This window comes from Acipenser ruthenus, chromosome 54, assembly GCF_902713425.1.
Source record: "Acipenser ruthenus chromosome 54, fAciRut3.2 maternal haplotype, whole genome shotgun sequence".
NCBI classification, from domain to species: Eukaryota; Metazoa; Chordata; class Actinopteri; order Acipenseriformes; family Acipenseridae; genus Acipenser; species Acipenser ruthenus.
Genome location: NC_081242.1, coordinates 280355 through 300512, shown reverse-complemented (window position 1 = coordinate 300512; position 20158 = coordinate 280355). Strand labels below are relative to the sequence as shown.

Here is a 20158-nt window from a genome sequence, read left to right as displayed (position 1 = left end):
CGGCTTGCTGGTCCCATGGTTAAAGAAAGGGTCTTGATACCAGGAGGATCCAATTCTTTAGTCTATTTTAATGGGTAGGAATGGGTACAAACCTTCAGACGGGTCTCCTTGAGAAATATTACCAGTCTCGCTCTGCAAGTCCTCTGGAAGTCAAAAGTAAGTGACATGATATGAATTACTATGGTAACTCCACACCAGTACTCCACACTGCTCTCTCTCTCTCTCTCTCTCTCTCTCTCTCTCTCTCTCTCTCTCTCTCTCTCTCTCAGAGGTTTTGTAACTTTGAAGGGGGTCCTGTAGGGACGAATTCTGGAGGTTCACTTAACCCCAAACAATTCAACCCGTAGGCGCGTTGAGTTAGATCAAGTCTATTTATTTGAAGGTTAACACAGATGTTACAGAGCGCTCCGGAGACCCACTCAACCGGTACTTTATCAGTACTCGGAAAAATGCGATCTGCCTGAATTCCCCTTTACATCAGTATATACAGCATTCTCTATTCGAAACATTGCACCAATAATATTTTAACAAGCAGCAGTTAATTCAGTCTTGTACCAATCACCTTACAGCCCACGTCTGTAACTCTTTTCAACCCTATATCAAGAAAAACAACCATATAGGGTCATACCACCAAATGGTGTCTACTGAAGCAGTTAAAACTGGTCCCACTATCCCCCATTCCATTCCCCACCCATCCTTACACCGCTTCACCCCAACCATCATCTATATGAGAGGCTCAAAACTTACCCAACTGCATGAAGTTATAGTTCACATGCAACTTCATATAATTATTCCTTCAGTCCCCCAAAATAATATATGAAAACTTAATTTCACCACCCTTGATCGCAAAAAAAAAAAAAATTACACGTTATTGCTGTTTGAAATTTACATTTTGTGTATTTTATATAAAGAGTTAAAACTTTATTTATATTTTTTTCAGATGTACACAAAAAGGTTTGCATGAGTTCAATATATATTTTTTTTTTTTTAAAAAAGCGTTTTACTGAACTTTTCCGACAAAAATCTGTTTCCCTCTGTGCACGGAGACCTCGGTTCATGTTGTTTTTCGTCCATAAGTCCTTGAGGGCGCTTCCTAAGCGCAGCGAGTCGAGCTCAGAGCTGCGTTACCGGTGCGGGGGCTGCGAAGGGATGTTTTTAGTTTCATGGATCTGTGTGAGCAACACATGTGTGAGAACTCATATTTTTGTCAGTTTAGATTTTTTTTTAAACCGATGTGTGTGTGTGTGTGTATATATATATATATATATATATATAGAGAGAGAGAGAGAGAGAGAGAGAGAGAGAGACTGTGTCTTGCTCCCTCCTTCTCTATCTAAATATAAAGTGTCTCTCGCTCCCTCTCCCTCTATATAAATATAAAAAGTGTGTCTCTCTCCCTCTCTTGCTCCTTCTCTCTCTCCCTCTCTCTCTTTTTGTTCTCTCTCTCTCCCTCTTTCACTCCCTCTCTCTCTCCCTCTCTTCCTCTATATAAATATAAAGTGTCTCTCTCCCTCTTTTGCTCCCTCTCTCACTCCCTCCCTCTCCCTCGCTCCCTCTTGCTCCCTCTCTCCCTCTATATAAATATAGTGTCTCTCTCCCTCTTTTGCTCCTTCTCTCTCTCCCCCTCTCCCTCTTTCACTCTCTCTCCCTCGCTCCCTCTCTTCCTCTATATAAATAGTGTGTCTCTCCCTCTTTTGCTCCTTCTCTCTCTCCCTCTCCCTCTTTTGTTCTCTCTCTCTCTCCCTCTCCCTCTTTCACTCCCTCTCTCTCTCCCTCGCTCCCTCTCTTCCTCTATATAAATAGTGTGTCTCTCCCTCTTTTGCTCCTTCTCTCTCTCCCCTCTCCCTCTTTCACTCCCTCTCTCTCTCTCTCTCTCCCCTCTCCCCTCTTTCGCTCCCTCTCTCTCTCCCTCCCTCTTTCGCTCCCTCTCTCCCCTCTCCCTCTTTTGCTCCCTCTCTCTCTCCCTCCCTCTTTCGCTCCCTCTCTCTCTCTCTCCCTCTATATAAATATAAAGAGAGAGTGTGTCCTGTCTGTCTGTCTGTCTGTCTGTCTCTTTCTGCATTGGGACCCTGCAGAATCCAGCGCAGCCAAACTCTGCGCCGCCTCCTCTCTCATCCAGGGGAAGGTCCAGGGCTGGGTTTGGACCCCCGGGGGTACTTTATTTAGTAACCCCATCGCTGGATCACGACAGCAGCCGCGGATCTCAAATTAAAGAACCCCACAAAACCAAAAAATAAGAACAACAATTATAAATTATAAATAAAACAATGAAATACTGAAATATTTCATGCATTTATTGCCTGCTCTTGTGAAAGCTCCTGACGCACCGTTCAATAACTGCTAATGCCATGTCTACTGAGGGCAAAACCCCGCGGAGGGCGGCGGTTGGCTTCTATAGCGAGTGAAGCCGTCCTGCCGCCATCTTGAGTAAGGGAAAACGCACTTTGAGATTCCCACTTAAAAACTGGGAAACGCTTCAAATAACAGGCAGGTGAGCGAAGGATTCCTCTCAGAGCCCGGATAGCTCAGTCGGTAGAGCATCAGACTTTTAATCTGAGGGTCCAGGGTTCAAGTCCCTGTTCGGGCGGTTCATTTTTTTTTTTTTTACATGTGAGAAATATATATATAACACATTTTTAATTATTTAATATATATTTAATGTATTTGAATTGGTATTTTGTTGTAATCTTGTGTTCATACAGGTAAAATAAATAAATACATCAATTTAGTAAAAATTAAAAAAAGTTATATATAAATATACGAATATATTCGTATATTTTGATAAGTATTTATTTACGGAAATCGTCTATTTATTTGTTTATTTATGTAAAATTTTGACATGAAAATATCCGGCTGTTATTCTGAAACTATGTAGTTGCGCTTTCCCGCCGCCAGTCGGCGCTGCGCCACGCACTGTAGTGTTTGAAATCTGCGCCACACTGTGAACGCCTGCGTGGATTTAGGCTATTTCTAAATCATTCTGCCCTTCATGCACGGCAACCTCTTAAAAACTCTCTTATATATATATCAATGTCTTCTATATGAATCACAGTTCACCACATACATGTAAAGGAAAATAGACAGACAGACAGACAGACAGAAAGGGGGACAGGTTTTTTTAAGTCACCCCCTCCCTCTCCTCCCTCTCTTCTCTCCCTCCCTCCCCTCCCTCTCTTCCCTCTCCCCTCTCTGCTCTCTCCGTTCATTCTGCGGGAGAGAGGGGAGAGGGAGGGGAGGGGAGAGGAGAGAGGGGATGAGGGGAGGGGAGAGGGGAGGGAGAGGGGGAGAAGAGAGGGGAGAGGAGAGGAGAGAGGAGGGGAGAGAGGAGAGGGGAGAGGAGGAGAGAGGGGAGAGGAGAGGGGAGAGAGGACAGGGGGAGAGAGGGAGAGGAGAGCGGAGGGGAGAGAGGAGAGGAGAGGAGAGGGGGAGAGAGGGAGAGGAGAGGGGAGAGAGGGGAGAGAGGGGGAGAGGAGGGGAGAGAGGGAGAGGGGAGGGGAGAGAGGAGAGGGGGAGGAGGGAGGAGAGGGGGAGAGAGGAGAGGGGAGAGAGGGAGAGGAGAGGAGGGGAGAGGGGAGAGGAGAGGAGAGGGGGAGAGAGGGAGAGGAGAGGAGAGGGGGGAGAGGAGGGGAGAGGAGAGGGAGAGGAGACGGGGGGAGAAAGAGAGAGGAGAGAGAGGAGAAGGGAGAGGTAATAATAAGTAAAAAAGCTCATATTTATGTGAACAATTTTTTTTTTTTAAAAAATACGATCATGCCCCGTTGTGTAGCTTTAAGTGAAATTTTACTGTCAGGAGTCACGGAGAGTCCCGGTTTTAGCCGCTGTTCTCAGGCAGATGCTCCGTACGGCGTTGGTGGTATAGTGGTGAGCATAGCTGCCTTCCAAGCAGTTGACCCGGGTTCGATTCCCGGCCAACGCAATCATTTTATGTTATTTGTTTTTATTTAAAAACAATTGTTAAGACCTATTTTAAATTTATATAATTTTAAAAACAAATTGTTAAAGAATCAATTATATTCTCAACCGCGCAAAAATAATGTGAAAAAAAATAAATAAAAAAATAATCAAAAGACGAATCCGTGCCTTTCCATTGACACACGTGTCCCCCCCTCCAAACCCCGCCCAGCCTGCGTTCTCTCCCCGCCTCCGCGTTCTAAAACTCCTCCCCCCCCTCCTCCGTATTCTCCGTGAACGCACCCCATTGGCTAAATTCTGCGCAGAACGATCTCCGTGAACGCAGCCACTGCGAATCACCCTGCGCTGAAAACTCCGCCCACCCCGGCAGGTTTTGGTCCGTTCTATCCCCGCCTCTTTAGAACGGAATGACGGGTGTCTGCCAGCCCCGCCCTCCTCGCGCCTCCATTAAGTACGAGCGCAGAAGCAGCACCTCGCGCAGTGAGTAACCGTCGTTCTCCGAATAATCTTCATTTAAATCAACAAATTCTCCGTCTTCTGCGTTTTAAAATCAACAGGTGAGGAGAGGTTTGTGGTACTTTTTATATATGTGGCTGGTGTAAATATGACAATTAAGTTTATTTTCTGTGTTGTATTTAAAAAAAAAAAAAAAAAACTGTTTTCTAACTGTATTATAAATTACAGGTCGAGTCGGTATTATTAGGACGGAGCGGAGTCGGATTTAAATGATGCTGAGAACGATTTCTAGTTACAAATACGGCAATACAAGACTATATCCTAATATTTTTATATATATATATAATATATAAAATACGTGTGTGGGTCAGTCTATCCACAATAAATGTGGTCCAATTAATCTAAAGTGAATCCTTATTTAAATTAAGCCGTTACGGCGATCGACCGGTGCCGAATTTAGATTTCCGTTTGAAAATAAACCTTTTAAAACGATTCTTCTTCTTCTTATTATTATTATTATTATTATTATTATTAGTAATCGTAGTAGTAATACAAACACACAGTACTCGTTTTATACCGCCTGTTGCCCGTGTCAATTTATTCATGTGACACTATATTGACTGTTTCTTAAATAAATAATAATAAAAAATAACGGTTTGTAATTATTGTTAGTATTTAAATGTGGTGATGTTTTGTAAATACAAACCGACCCATAATAATAATAATAATAATAATAATAATAATAATAATAATAATAATAATAATAATAATAATCCTGTTTAATAATGTATTAACACACGCGAATTGATGTGCGTGTCGCGGTTATTCAAAATGAATATTAACTGCGCTAAATTTACACTGTCTGTATGTATCTGTCTATCTATCTATCTATCGGTGTGGATGTGTGAATTGTATTTTGATTTAAATCGTGTTTCGAATGTTTAATATTCTTATCATTTAAAGTTTTGAATATTATAATGAGGAACTACGAGGTACAGATTCGACGGTCCCCCCAAATTTGATAATTAAATCGGGGTGCCTCTCTCTCTCTCTCTCTCAATTCAATTCAATTCAATTCAATGGTGCTTTATTGGCATGACTTACAATAGCAGGTGTTGCCAAAGCAATTATACAATACAGACATGTATATATACCATGCATCATGAATACATATATATAAACAAACTGATTTATAAAGTACAGTAAAAAAACAAAAAAAAACAAACAAAAAAAAAAAAAAAAAAAAAAAAAAAAAAACAAAAAAAAAAAAAAAAAACATATCACTACTAACAATAAATATGTATCAGGACAATAAGCATTTACATAATACATACATGCCTACATACACAACAACATACATACTGTATATACATAAGTGTGTGTGTGTCTCTGTGCAGAGCTCTCATTGTGTGTCCCTCAGTCTGTGACACGCAGACACATACTGGGCTGCTAGTTGGGCTGTGCTTCTCTCCTCTCCCAGGAGGATTGAGACTTTTTCAGGGTTGGACATGTTTGGGAAGTTTGGGAGGGAATTTGCAAATTTTTTAAAATAAGTTTGTCTATTTTCTGAGTATTTTTTACATTGAAGAAGGAAGTGCATCTCTGTCTCGACCTCTCCTGTCTCACAGTGACCACAGAGCCTTTCTTCTTTAGGAAGCCAGGTCTGCCGGTGACGGCCTTTCTCAATGGCCAGGCTGTGGTCACTGAGCCTGTACTTGGTCAGGATCTGCCTCTGCTTTGTATCTCTGACAGTAGAGAGATACTCTGCCAGAGTGTAATCTCTTTTTAGGGCCCGATAACAATCCAGTTTATTTTGAGATTTTGTTTCTGTGTCCCAATGTTTCAGATAGCAGTTTTTGGTTAGTTTTATAATTTGGTTGACTCTGATTGGGGGCTGGTAAGCAGTGCTGACCTGAAGCTGGTTTGTTTTAGTATTATTAGTTGGGTTCAGTGCAGTGAGCTTCAGGGCCAGCTGGCTTAGAGGACTCTTTTCAGGGCTGAGCTCTTGGGTTTGCATGGCCTCATACTGGAGGGAGTCTGATTCACTTTTCTTTAGGTGCATCCAAAACTTTAGTGCTCTTTTCTTTATATTTATGAGTGTCGGGTAACGGCCTAATTCTGCCCTGCATGCATGATTTGGTGTTTTTCTCTGCACCTGTAGGATGTTTTTGTAGAGTTCAGCATGCAGGGTTTCGATTGGGTGTTTGTCCCATTTAGTGTAGTCCTGTTGACTGAGTGGACCCCATATCTCACTACCATACAGCGCAATGGGCTGGATGACACTGTCAATTAATTTTAGCCATATTTTGATAGGAATATTTATTTTATAGAATCTTCTTTTGATGGCATAGAAAGCTCTTCTGGCTTTTTCCTTTAGTGCATTCACTGCTAGGTTAAAACTCCCTGACGCACTGATAGTCAGGCCCAGGTAAGTGTAGTCTGAGGTGTGTTCTAGTGTAGTGTTGTTTAGGGTGAAGTGGTATCTGTTTCCCTGAGTTCTGGCCTTTTTTTGAAAAATCATTATTTTGGTCTTTTTAAAGTTTACTGCCAGGGCCCAGGTCTGACAGTACTGCTCCAGCAGTGCCAGGCTCCGCTGCAGCCCCTGCTCTGTGGGCGACAGCAGGACCAGGTCATCTGCATAGAGCAGGAACTTGACTTCGGTGTTGTGTAGAGTAAGGCCGGGGTCTGCAGACTGCTCCAACATCGTAGCCAACTCGTTAATATAAATATTGAACAGTGTTGGACTCAGACTGCAGCCCTGCCTCACCCCCCGCCCCTGAGTGAAGAAATCAGTTCTTTTGTTGCCAATTTTGACTGCACATTTGTTTTCTGTGTACATTGATTTTATTATATCATAGATTTTACCCCCTACACCACTTTGAAGAATTCTGTAATATAAACCTTCATGCCAAATAGAATCAAATGCTTTTTTAAAGTCAATGAAGCAGGCGAAAATTTTGCCTTTACTTTTTTGGTGTACGTGTTTGTTTATTAGGGTGTGTAGGGTGTAAATATGATCTGTTGTGCGATGATTTGGTAGGAATCCAATTTGACTCTTACTCAGGACATTGTGTTCGGTAAGGAAGGCCAGTATCCGGGCGTTAATGATACTGCAGAATACCTTCCCCAGGTTACTGCTCACACATATGCCCCGGTAGTTGTTGGGGTCGAATTTGTCTCCACTCTTGTGAATTGGGGATATAAGCCCTTGGTTCCAGATGTCAGGGAAGTAACCAGTACTTAGTACCATGTTGAACAATTTAAGCATTGCCTCCTGTAATTTAGGGCTGCTGTGTTTGAGCATCTCAGTGCTGATGCTGTCAGGGCCGCAGGCTTTTCTGTTTTTCAGTGCCTGCAGCTTCATAGTTAATTCTTGTAGGGTGATTGGAACATCAATTGTGTTTTGGTTATCTTTAATTGATTGTTCAAGTAATTTCAGTTTTTCTCTAGTTTCATTTTGTTTATCTGTTAGATCTTTTTGTTGAATATCTTTATAAAGGTTTTCAAAATAATTTTTCCAAACTGTTCCATTTTGTATCGTCAATTCTTGTTGTTTTGTTGGGTTTAAATTGTTCCACATTTCCCAGAACTGATTTTGGTCAACAGATTTTTCAATGTCTGTGAGGGTTTTGTTTGTGTGTTTTTGTTTTTTCTGTTTGAGGGTGTGTTTGTAGTGTTTTAGAGTCTCACAGTACCTCAGACGTAAGTCTGTGTCTTGTGGTTGATGGTGTTTTTGATTAGATAATTTTCTTAGATTTGTTCGTATTGATTTACATTCATCATCAAACCATGGCTGTGTGTGTTTTTGTTTCCGATTGATCTTTTTTTTGGTCTTTTTAATATTTGCCATTATGGCTGCTTTTTCAAATATCTGATTAATGTCATTAACAGACAGATTTAGTCCTGTCATATTAGGTTGGTACAGAGTGTTGAGGAAAGTGTTAATGGTGTTAGTTATTTCAGTGGAACTGATTGCTTTGATATATTCCTCAGTGCTGTTTGGAGCCCATCTGTATGTTTGATTCAGATTGTACATCTTACTGGGCTGTGTTTGTGTGTTGCTTGCCTGACTTCCTCTTTTCAGGAACACAGTGATTTGATTGTGGTCCGACAGGGGAGTTTGTTGCCTGACAGTGAATGCACTTAGAAAGGAGGGGTCCATGTCAGTGATGGCATAGTCGACTACACTAGTCCCAAGAGCTGAGCAATACGTGAACCTCCCTAAAGAGTCCCCTCTGATCCTGCCATTAACGATGTACAGACCTAGGGCTTGACAGAGATGCACTAATTCTCTCCCATTTTTGTTCACGGCACGGTCAGGGTTGTTTCTCTGGATTGTGGTGGGTGTGAGGTACAGAGGGGTCTGTCCAAATACATGGCTGTTTCCCTGGGTGTTAATACAGTCAGGCTCTGAGCCTGTCCTGGCATTGAAATCCCCACAGAGCAGCACATTCCCCTGGGCCTGGAAATGGCCGATCTCTGTGTGGAGGGTGTTAAAATACTCTTCGTTGTAATAGGGGGATTCAGAAGGGGGGGTGTATGCTGCACACAGGTATATGTCATTTTGACATTGGGCTATTCCCTTGTTAATTTTGAGCCATGTGTGTGTTTGGCCCTGTTTGACTGGGCTGATGTAGCTGGCCAGCTCCTCTCTGTACCACACTATAATCCCCCCTGAGTCCCTGCCACGCCGGACTGTGCTCAGTTTAATAGAGGGCACTATCAACTCCCTGTAGCCTGAGGGGCAGTGTGTGAGCGCGTCTGCACGGCACCATGTCTCCAACAGAACTATCACATCTACATCTTTTGTATTTTTAATAAATTCAGGGTCTGTGCTCTTCAGCCCAAAAGCAGAGGAATACAGGCCCTGAATGTTCCAACAGCTAACAGTAAATGAACTCATGTAATCCAACCAATAATATTATTCTTAAAGAAATAAAATGTCTAACAATAACACAACCTTTTATCATTTTAAGTTCCCTTTAAACAGTAAAGTACAAATATAGTAATTATTTTAGTAGTACTAATAATTATTTATTTATTTATACTTTATTTATTTATTTGTAGTTATTTACATGTAGATTTTTTTTTTTTTTCTTCCCTACCCAAGTGTTGTAGGTCTCAGTTCAGCAGCCTGGAGCAGAGGATGCTGAGGAGCTGTTTGATCTCTCCCAGTTCGGTGGGGGCTGGGGGGGTGGGCTGGGACAGAGTTGCAGCATAGCTGAGTTGCTGCTGGTGGTCGCTGAGCCTGGCGGTCGTGGGACGAGTGGGGGGCCGGATGGCGGGCGGCTGTATGGTGCTGCGGGGGCGGGATGTGTGCGCTGCAGTGTGGGGGGGCTGCATGCTACGCTGGCCTCTGCTGGCACTGCTGCGAGGGGGGCTGGCTGGGCTACGGCCCATGGCTGCATCCTTCAGGGTCTTGGCAAAGACTTTGACCCCCTCCTGGTTTAGGTGCACCTTGTCGTAGAGGTGCCAGGGGCCCACTGTGGGGTGGTGTGCCAGGTGCACGTTAGGCAGCGCAGCGCAGCCTCTGGTGATCTCTGCGTTCACAGCGTTGATGGTGTGTGGGTGGGTGTCTGCTCGGGGCAGCAGCGTGGAGATGACCACTCTGGAGTCGGGGAACTCCTGCGTGGCTCTCTCAGCCACCCTCCTCACGGCCTTGGCGGTGTCGTGGCGCAGGGAGCCCAGGTCGTTGGTGCCGGTGTGGATGACGATGCAGCTTGGACTCCCCAGTGTGTCCCGGTTCAGCAGCTGCAGGGCTCGCTCCGTGTTTGTGCAGCGGATGTTGTTGACACGCCGGCTGGGAAACAGTCTCCTCATGTCCAGGTATTTCCCGTTGCTGTCAATGAGGAGGGCCACTTCTGCGTTTGTCTTCTTTTTGGCCAGCATGCTGTGGGTGTGGGTGGGGATGGGGGTGGGAGCGGGGTGGGGGGGGGAACGGGGTGGGAGGGGGAGCGGGGGGGAAGCGGGGGTGGGGGTGGGGGTGGGGGGGGGAACGGGGTGGGAGGGGGAGCGGGGGGGAAGCGGGGGTGGGGGTGGGAGCGGGGTGGGGGATGGGAACGGGGTGGGAGGGGGACCGGGGGGGGAGCGGGGGTGGGGATGGGACCGGTGTGGGAGTGCGGGGGGCAGCGGGGGTGGGAATAGGGGGGGAGCGGGGGGGGAGCGGGGGTGGGAGTGTAGTGGGGGTGGTAGCACGGGGAGCAGGGGTGGGGGGGGCTGTGTATCTGTGGAGCTGCTCCCTCAATCCCTGCAGCTCCTTGTTGGTGGTTTTCTCTCTGCGCTGCATCTCCTCCTTGACGCTGGTCAGCTGGGTCCTTAGGTTCGCGTTCTCCTGCTGCAGGTCCTTCATCTCGCTGGTCAGCTCGGTGATGGCCGCCCTGTTCTCTCTCTTGAGCTGGCTCACCTCATCTCTGAGCTGCTGGGTGATGCTGGTTTCCGTGAGCCTGGCCAGTGTAAGCTCTCTGAACTCCACAAACTCCAGCTCCAGCAGGGCCAGGCACTCCCGCATGTGCTGGGTGTCGCTGGGGGTCGTGGGGGTGGGCAGGTTAGTGTCGGGTGTTGTGCTGTTTGAGGTAGGATCTTCAGGGTCTTCAGGGTCGGTGTTCTCGGGGTCGTTGGCTGTAGTGTTTGTTTTTTCAATCTCTCTCTCTCTCTCTCTCTCTCTCTCTCTCTCTCTCTCTCATCATGACTTGCTGTCTTTCGTAATGATGCGTTTCCTTCTTGTGAGGGGAAGCGGTGTTTATTGTGTGACTGGATTATGAATTATATATATATATATATATATATATATAAAAAAAATGCGGCAGCAGTGTGGAGTAGTGGTTAGGGCTCTGGACTCTTGACCAGAGGGTCGTGGGTTCAATCCCAGGTGGGGGAGACACTGCTGCTGTACCCTTGAGCAAGGTACTTTACCTAGATTGCTCCAGTAAAAACCCAACTGTATGAATGGGGAATTGTATGTAAAAATAATGTGATATCCTGTAACAATTGTAAGTCGCCCTGGATAAGGGCGTCTGCTAAGAAATAAATAATGATCATATATATATATATATATAATCCATTCAGCTGAAGGGTGTGTGATCCAAAACGTCAATACGATGTGACCTTGAATGACCTTTTTTATTTTTTATTTTGCTCCTTTTGGTAAACAGCCTTTTTTTTTTCTTAAGTGATATAGATAAATATGAATCGAACCACTACAATATTTGTATTTATTTATTTTTTTAAATTGTCATGGGAAATAAAGGTTAACCTCAAATGAACGAATCATTTTTGTTGAGTTACAAATGATCACCTACAATACAGGTTGTATACCAGAGATGGGACAAATCCAGTCCTGGTTTCGCTAGGAGTTTAATAAGACACACCTGAGCTTGTTAGCTAGACACACTGGGGGCTGATCAAGCTGGTAGTAAAACCTGGACTGGATCACACTGCTGTGCAATAGGAGTCTGATTACCAGCCCTGCAGGGTTCACAGGGCTGGGAATCAGACTCCCGCTGCACAGCAGTGTGATCCAGTCCTGGTTTCACTAGGAGTTTAATAATCAGACACACCTGAGCTTGTTAGCTAGACACACTGGGGGCTGATCAAGCTGGTAGTAAAACCTGGAATGACTCCCAATCCCTGTGATGATAACTTCCATTCCAGGTTTTACCACCAGCTTGATGTAATGAATGGAAATGATGATTTCTCTGACCTCTCGCAGAAACACGATGCCTCATCAATACCCTTCCCTCAGCACGGAGCAGAAGAAGGAGCTCTCTGACATCGCTCAGAAGATCGTGGCGCCAGGCAAGGGGATCCTGGCTGCTGATGAGTCCACAGGTCATTTTAAAAAATATTACAGAAATAAAACGAGTCGGTGGCTGTGAAACTGTGCCCCAGCGGCGGCCATCTTGGCTCCGGCTGTCCTATTGATAACACGCGCTTCTGGCTCCGTGTTTGAACCAAAATGGCTCCAGTTTCTTAAGCGTTCCTCGGCTGCCTCTGATCGTGTTGAGACTGCTTTTTTATGCTCTTGCGCTGTTTGCTGTGAGTCTCTCCTTTCTCCCCCTCTGTCTCTCCTCTCTCCTCCCTCCCCTCTCCCTCCAATTCAAAGATGCTATAGACACGACTACATGAGAAATATTGCCAAAGCAATTACCAACCAAATAAATGTAAAATCAGTCATACAGAATCATTACAAAAAATAAATCTATAGACAACTCACCCCCTCTCTCTCCTCTCCCCTCTCTTTCTCCTCCTCTCACCCCCTGCTCTCTCACCCCCCTGCTCTCACCCCCCACTCTCTCACACTCTCTACCCCTCTCTCACCCCCTCTCTCTTTCTTCCCCACTCTCTCCCCCTCTCTCTTTCTCCCCCTCTCTCTCCCCCTCCCTCTCTCTCCCCTCTCTGGCGCCCCCCGCAGGCAGCATGGTGAAGCGCATGGCTCAGATCAACACTGAGAACACGGAGGAGAACCGGCGCCTGTACCGGCAGATCCTGTTCTGCGCTGACGACCGCGTCAAACCCTGCATCGGGGGGGTGATCTTCTTCGAGGAGACCCTCTACCAGAAAACGGACGCGGGCGAGGTCTTCTCCAAATACATCAAGGGCAGGGGCATGGTGGTGGGGATCAAGGCAAGTCTTACCCTGTCCATCTTCTCTGGGTCTTCCTGTGCTCTTACTGCACTTCACTGCTTATTATTATTATTATTATTATTATTATTATTATTATTAACTGACTGTCAATCTCTTATCTTGCTGTGCAATAGGAGTCTGATTCCCATCCCAATAATAATAATAATAATAATAGTAATGCTGGTTATCATCACAGGGCTGGGAATCAGACTCCCGCTGCACAGCACTGTGATCCAGTCCTGGTTTCTCTAGGAGTTTAATAATCAGACACACCTGAGCTTGTTAGCTAGACACACTGGGGGCTGATCAAGCTGGTAGTAAAACCTGGAATGGATCACACTGCTGTGGAATAGGAGTCTGATTTTAAAAGCTGAAGGTACCTATTCTTGACTGCATTCTTATTTATTTTAGTTTATGTATTTATTACTTTCTTACAAAAGCAGCCATTTTAAACTTACATTAAAACCCAATATAAGCTAAGAAAGCCATTTTTATAAAAGTGTGTTTTTAGTCTTGATTTGAAAGCTGTAACAGTCCCAGCTTCCCTCGCACACGAAGGCAGAGCCTTCCAGAATTTAGGAGCTCTTCAAGAGAGCATTGAATTATTTTTTATTATTTCTCTGTCAGGTTGATAAAGGCGTCGTCCCTCTGGCTGGCACTGATGGAGAGACCACCACGCAAGGTACCCAATCTTCTGTAGACTCGGTAAAACCAAACTACATTTCCCATGGCCCTCCTCGGCTTCTTGCTGCCTGGACCCAGAGCAGTCTGCACTGAAGCACTCTGGGAGTGGTAGTTGGTTTTTTCATTGATCTCTATTCTTCTGGTTCTACAAGGGTGGGAGTGAGTCAGAGGGTGTTTGGTGCAGTGGGAGGAGTCTGGGGGTGGGGCTTGGTGTAGTGGGAGGGTTCTGGGGGTGGGGTTTGGCGTGGTGGGAGGGGGTGGGGCTTGGCGCGGTGGGAGGGGGTGGGGCTTGGCGCGGTGTGAGTTTTAGCACAGTGCTGTGTCAGTGTGTGATGATGTACTGGTTTCCAGTGCCCTGACCCTCTCTCTTCACTGGTTCCAGGTCTGGACGGGCTCTCGGAGCGCTGTGCTCAGTATAAGAAGGATGGCGCCGACTTTGCTAAGTGGCGCTGCGTGCTGAAGATCACGGCGAACACGCCCTCCAGCCTCGCCATCATGGAGAACGCCAACGTGCTGGCGCGCTACGCCTCCATCTGCCAGATGGTGAGCGAGATCTCTGGCACATCATCATGCATATTATAAGCCGTGTTATCAAACATCATTGTTAACTCTGATTGTATAGTCATCCTTGTACCACACACTGGCGTTCTGGGGGTGGATATGAACTCTCTCTCTGTCTCTCTCTCTCTCTCTCTCTCTCAGAACGGTATTGTCCCGATCGTGGAGCCGGAGATCCTTCCTGACGGAGATCATGATCTGAAGCGCAGTCAGTACGTCACGGAGAAGGTGCGTGTGTCTGTCCGTCCGTGTCTGTCTGCTGCTGTGTTGGTGTGTGTGTCTCTCCTCGCTCTCTAACCCCTGTCTCTCCTCGCTCTCTAACCCCTGTCTCTCCTCGCTCTCTAACCCCTGTCTCTCCTCGCTCTCTAACCCCTGTCTCTCCTCTTCTCTCTCAGGTTTTAGCTGCAGTGTATAAGGCTCTCTCTGATCATCGCGTCTCTCCTCTCCTCTCCTCTCTCAGGTTTTGGCTGCAGTGTATAAGGCTCTCTCTGATCATCACGTCTCTCCTCTCCTCTCCTCTCCTCTCAGGTTTTGGCTGCAGTGTATAAGGCTCTCTCTGATCATCGCGTCTCTCCTCTCCTCCTCTCCTCTCTCAGGTTTTGGCTGCAGTGTATAAGGCTCTCTCTGATCATCGCGTCTCTCCTCTCCTCTCTCAGGTTTTGGCTGCAGTGTATAAGGCTCTCTCTCATCATCGCGTCTCTCCTCTCCTCTCCTCTTCTCTCTCAGGTTTTGGCTGCAGTGTATAAGGCTCTCTCTGATCATCGCGTCTCTCCTCTCCTCTCCTCTCTCAGGTTTTGGCTGCAGTGTATAAGGCTCTCTCTGATCATCGCGTCTCTCCTCTCCTCTCTCAGGTTTTGGCTGCAGTGTATAAGGCTCTCTCTGATCATCACGTCTCTCCTCTCCTCTCCTCTCCTCTCTCAGGTTTTGGCTGCAGTGTATAAGGCTCTCTCTGATCATCGCGTCTCTCCTCTCCTCTCCTCTCTCAGGTTTTGGCTGCAGTGTATAAGGCTCTCTCTGATCATCGCGTCTCTCCTCTCCTCTCCTCTCTCAGGTTTTGGCTGCAGTGTATAAGGCTCTCTCTGATCATCACGTCTCTCCTCTCCTCTCCTCTCCTCTCTCAGGTTTTGGCTGCAGTGTATAAGGCTCTCTCTGATCATCACGTCTCTCCTCTCCTCTCCTCTCCTCTCTCAGGTTTTGGCTGCAGTGTATAAGGCTCTCTCTGATCATCACGTCTCTCCTCTCCTCTCCTCTCCTCTCTCAGGTTTTGGCTGCAGTGTATAAGGCTCTCTCTGATCATCGCGTCTCTCCTCTCCTCTCCTCTCCTCTCAGGTTTTGGCTGCAGTGTATAAGGCTCTCTCTGATCATCGCGTCTCTCCTCTCCTCTCCTCTTCTCTCTCAGGTTTTGGCTGCAGTGTATAAGGCTCTCTGTGATCATCGCGTCTCTCCTCTCCTCTTCTCTCTCAGGTTTTAGCTGCAGTGTATAAGGCTCTCTCTCATCATCGCGTCTCTCCTCTTCTCTCCTCTCTCAGGTTTTAGCTGCAGTGTATAAGGCTCTCTCTGATCATCACGTCTATCTCGAGGGGACTCTCCTCAAACCCAACATGGTGACCGCCGGTCAAGCCTGCACCCAGAAATACAGCCCCCAGGAGATCGCCATGGCAACTGTCACCGCCCTGCGCCGCACCGTGCCCCCCGCAGTGCCAGGTCAGCGGGTCCTTTTTAAAAATCAATTCCCAGCTCATCATAACCGAGATTCTGAAGCCAATTTTAATTGACGATGATAATTACTGAGAATATATAATATATGTCATTTATGTTTTAAATAGACAAATCCAACATATATCAATTTCACAAATCTTTATCAAAAATATATCATTTTGATTTGTATTTATACAAAAAAGTGTATATGTTACACACTTAATGTGTTTTCTTTTAAATATTTTTTTCCTGTCTCAGGTGTCACTTTCCTGTCCGGTGGGCAGAGTGAGGAGGATGCCTCCATTAACCTGAATGCCATCAACCAGTGCCCCCTGCCCAAGCCCTGGGCCCTCACCTTCTCCTATGGGAGAGCCCTGCAGGCGTCCGCTCTGAAAACATGGGCTGGGAAGAAGGAGAACGCCAAGGCAGCCCAGGAGGAATATATCAAGAGAGCACTGGTGAGGAGAGAGGGGCTGGAGCAACACCAGGGTTAGACATTTCAGAGGGCTGGATCGCATCACTATCAGGGTCTAGTGCTGTATATTATAAAGACATTTCAGAGGGCTGGATCGCATCACTATCAGGGTCTAGTGCTGTATATTATAAAGACATTTCAGAGGGCTGGATCGCATCAATATCAGGGTCTAGCGCTGTATATTATAAAGACATTTCAGAGGGCTGGATCGCATCACTATCAGGGTCTAGCGCTGTATATTATAAAGACATTTCAGAGTGCTGGATCGCATCACTATCAGGCTCTAGCGCTGTATATTATAAAGACATTTCAGAGTGCTGGATCGCATCACTATCAGGCTCTAGCGCTGTATATTATAAAGACATTTCAGAGGGCTGGATCGCATCACTATCAGGGTCTAGTGCTGTATATTATAAAGACATTTCAGAGGGCTGGATCGCATCAATATCAGGGTCTAGCGCTGTATATTATAAAGACATTTCAGAGGGCTGGATCGCATCACTATCAGGGTCTAGCGCTGTATATTATAAAGACATTTCAGAGTGCTGGATCGCATCACTATCAGGCTCTAGCGCTGTATATTATAAAGACATTTCAGAGTGCTGGATCGCATCACTATCAGGCTCTAGCGCTGTATATTATAAAGACATTTCAGAGTGCTGGATCGCATCACTATCAGGCTCTAGCGCTGTATATTATAAAGACATTTCAGAGGGCTGGATCGCATCACTATCAGGGTCTAGTGCTGTATATTATAAAGACATTTCAGAGGGCTGGATCACATCGATATCAGGGTCTAGTGCTGTATATTATAAAGACATTTCAGAGGGCTGGATCGCATCGATATCAGGGTCTAGTGCTGTATATTATAAAGACATTTCAGAGGGCTGGATCGCATCACTATCAGGGTCTAGTGCTGTATATTATAAAGACATTTCAGAGGGCTGGATCGCATCAATATCAGGGTCTAGCGCTGTATATTATAAAGACATTTCAGAGGGCTGGATCGCATCGATATCAGGGTCTAGTGCTATAATATATCATTTTTTTTCTCGTCTCTTGCAGAACAACAGCCAGGCTGCTCTTGGTAAATATGTCTCATCTGGTGATAAGGGATCTGCAGCTAGCGAATCACTGTTCATCGCTGGCCACGCCTACTAAACAAGCCCCGCCTCCTGGTGACATCACAACGCACTCCATAACCCCGCCCACAAACTCCCAACGTTAAAACCAGGACTGATTAACCAGGCAGTCTGTCTGTGTTTGTTTAGAACATCCTGTCTTGTTAATTGGAAAGTGAGTGTCTTTGTGTGTGTTTTTTGTTTTATGTGGTTAAGTGTTGAATTGAAAATGTTAAGTAAAGGATATCTGTGCAAATCACATTGTATTGTCTTGTTTGTTGTGTTTTTTTTTTGTGGTTTCCCACAATCCTGTTCAGTTTGACGCTACAATATAATCCCTTCTTGGTGTCTGTGTTAGTTTACTACATTCTGAAGAGTTTAGTTTCATTAAAGCTGCAGACAGAAGGGATTATGTTGTAGCGTCAAACTGAAGAGGATTGTGGGTCTCCGTCTTCTCGGCAGCTTTAGTGAAATTGTGTCACGCAAGTCCCTTTGTTCATCGACCAATCAGAACGCAGCCCTGAAAGGGAGGTGACCAATGGAGGTGACCAAAAAGAAGCTCAATCAGCAGGCTGCTCATTCAGCCAATCGGCGGGCGGTGAGGAGAACTGCTGTCCAATTGGGCGGAGGAGGGAGGGGCTTGTCTTTAACACGGTTTTGTAACAGGTGTGCAGTTTTGGAAGTGCGGGTTCAGATCTGGTTGGGTGATGCTGTTTACTCTGCAATGCGTCCGAGTGTCTGTCTATGCGTGAGTGTGTGTGTGTGTGTGTGTGTGTGTGAATGTGTCTTTGTGTCTGTCTGCGCGTGTGTGTCTTTGTGTGTGTCTGTCTGCGCGTGTGTGTGTCTTTTTGTTTCTGAATATTTATTTCTAAATATGTACAGATTATTCTCCGGACAAACTAAGAGCAGTACCATTTTTAGTTTCCATATCCAATTCAGCATCATAATAATAATAATAATAATATATTGTCTATAGTTGCAGTTCCATTGATAGACCACTAGATGGGGGGGTAGAGCGCTGACCCGTCAATAGAATCCCATCATGCAAAATGATTGATACAGCTTTTCAGAATTCTACAGTTTTTCTTTTTATTATTATTATTTATTTTATTTTACGATCATTATTTTTTTTTTAAAGAAAAAAAAATAACAAAATCGATCAGGGGCCAGTGATCATGTTAATAAAGCTAATAAGAGGTGAGAGAATGGATTTTAAAGATGGTCAGCGCTCCTTTAAAGGGAGGGGCTGGTGATCCTGTTAATAAAGCTGATAAGAGGTGAGAGAATGGATTTTAAAGATGGTCAGCGCTCCTTTAAAGGGAGGGGCCGGTGATCATGTTAATAAAGCTAATAAGAGGTGAGAGAATGGATTTTAAAGATGGTCAGCGCTCCTTTACAGGGAGGGGCCGGTGATCCTGTTAATAAAGCTAATAAGAGGTGAGAGAATGGATTTAAAGATGGTCAAGCGCTCCTTTAAAGGGAGGGGCCAGTGATCCTGTTAATAAAGCTAATAAGAGGTAAGAGAATGGATTGCAAAAATGTTATCAATATAAGTAGCAGTTCCAGTGCATTGTGGGGGTTGTAGTCCCGTGGCGGCAGTGGTGCACCCTGGGAGGTGTAGTCTGTTAATAATCCAGTGATTTAGGTTAGCTCTTTTTTTCATGCACCCACCACACTGTAAGTCCATTTCCTCTCTGTGTCCCAGATAATAGTTCCCCCACCTCCCCCTGACTCCACATACTCGGTTCCCTCTGGGCAGCAGAGTATACAACACCGTTGTGGGACTCTCAAAGAGGGACCCTACTACCAGGAAGTGAAGTTATAGTTTGTAGTGGCTGTAGCATAACAAGAAATATGATGTTTCAATCCTTGAGTAAAAAAAAAAAAGAAATAACGCCTAAATTCTGGTTAGTACATTTTTAATTTAAAAAACAAAAACATTTTCACACGGCCCCTAAAGCGCTACAGACAGAGAGAGACGCGCCCTCAGCTCCCTCCATCCTCCCCCCCCCCCCCCCCCTGTTCCAGTGACAACTTCGGGTGAACTGATGCATCCTGGGAAATGTAGTCCACAGCAGCTTCCAGGTAGTCCTTTTTTTTGTAGTTCTTCTTACTTTATCGAAACATTGAGGAGAAATAAAAAAAATCACCAAATTATTCCGAGTAGGAAAATCCAGTGACTGAATGAAGTCTCAAATTGCCCCCCCCCCCCCCCCAAATTAGGGGGGGAAGTCAAACGCATTCCAGAATCAGAGATCCAAAGTTCCATTCTTTTTCACAAGAATATAAATAAATAAACATTCACTCAGAAACTAACCATTCGTGGAATTGACCGGTCTGCACATCTGTGATACGACCAAGTCATTTCATCCTAACTTGTCTAAGTGTCTTCGATCGCTTTATCACTGACAAGCTGCGTGCTGAGGAAACTACTCTCAGAGGAATTATAAAGTGTAGCAACGAGTAAACAGGTTCCAATAGGGACAGGAATTATTATTATTATTATTATTATTATTATTATTATTATTATTTCACTTGCTATATAAAAAAGTGTTTTTTCCTGGAATATCTATAGATCTATCTCTCTCTCTCTCTCTCTCTCTCCTCTCTCTCTCTCTCTCTCTCTCTCTCT

General features: G+C 45.3%; 1 protein-coding gene and 2 non-coding genes across 4 annotated transcripts; all 3 read left to right on the top strand.

Moving 5' to 3' along the window:
- The first annotated feature begins 2514 nt into the window (after nt 1-2514).
- Nucleotides 2515-2587, top strand: trnak-uuu (transfer RNA lysine (anticodon UUU)). Its single transcript has one exon. It is a non-coding gene; the product is annotated as a tRNA-Lys (tRNA).
- A 1257-nt stretch (nt 2588-3844) lies between these two features.
- trnag-ucc (transfer RNA glycine (anticodon UCC)) lies at nt 3845-3916 on the top strand. The gene has a single exon. It is a non-coding gene; the product is annotated as a tRNA-Gly (tRNA).
- A 413-nt stretch (nt 3917-4329) lies between these two features.
- Nucleotides 4330-17785, top strand: LOC131723351 (fructose-bisphosphate aldolase A-like). Of its 2 annotated transcripts, none has more exons than XM_059017035.1 (9): nt 4330-4469; nt 12077-12195; nt 12779-12990; nt 13618-13672; nt 14057-14217; nt 14377-14460; nt 15762-15936; nt 16189-16388; nt 17471-17785. In XM_059017035.1, exons 2-9 carry the CDS (start codon nt 12084-12086, stop codon nt 17564-17566), a joined length of 1095 nt encoding a protein of 364 aa, XP_058873018.1. In that variant the 5' UTR covers nt 4330-4469; nt 12077-12083; the 3' UTR covers nt 17567-17785. The 2 variants fall into 2 exon arrangements, with proteins under 2 accessions (XP_058873018.1, XP_058873017.1); XM_059017034.1 differs by having other exon boundaries at nt 4347-4479.
- The last annotated feature ends 2373 nt before the right edge of the window (nt 17786-20158 follow it).

What these genes read in the sequence shown, in the direction of transcription:
- LOC131723351 (XM_059017035.1), top strand. Translation starts at nt 12,084, where the DNA reads ATGCCTCATCAATACCCTTCCCTCAGCACGGAGCAGAAGAAGGAGCTC. An exon ending in GCATGGTGGTGGGGATCAAG is followed by an intron (nt 12,991 to 13,617) that starts GCAAGTCTTACC and finishes TTTCTCTGTCAG; the next exon opens with GTTGATAAAGGCGTCGTCCC. An exon ending in GTCAGTACGTCACGGAGAAG is followed by an intron (nt 14,461 to 15,761) that starts GTGCGTGTGTCT and finishes CTCCTCTCTCAG; the next exon opens with GTTTTAGCTGCAGTGTATAA.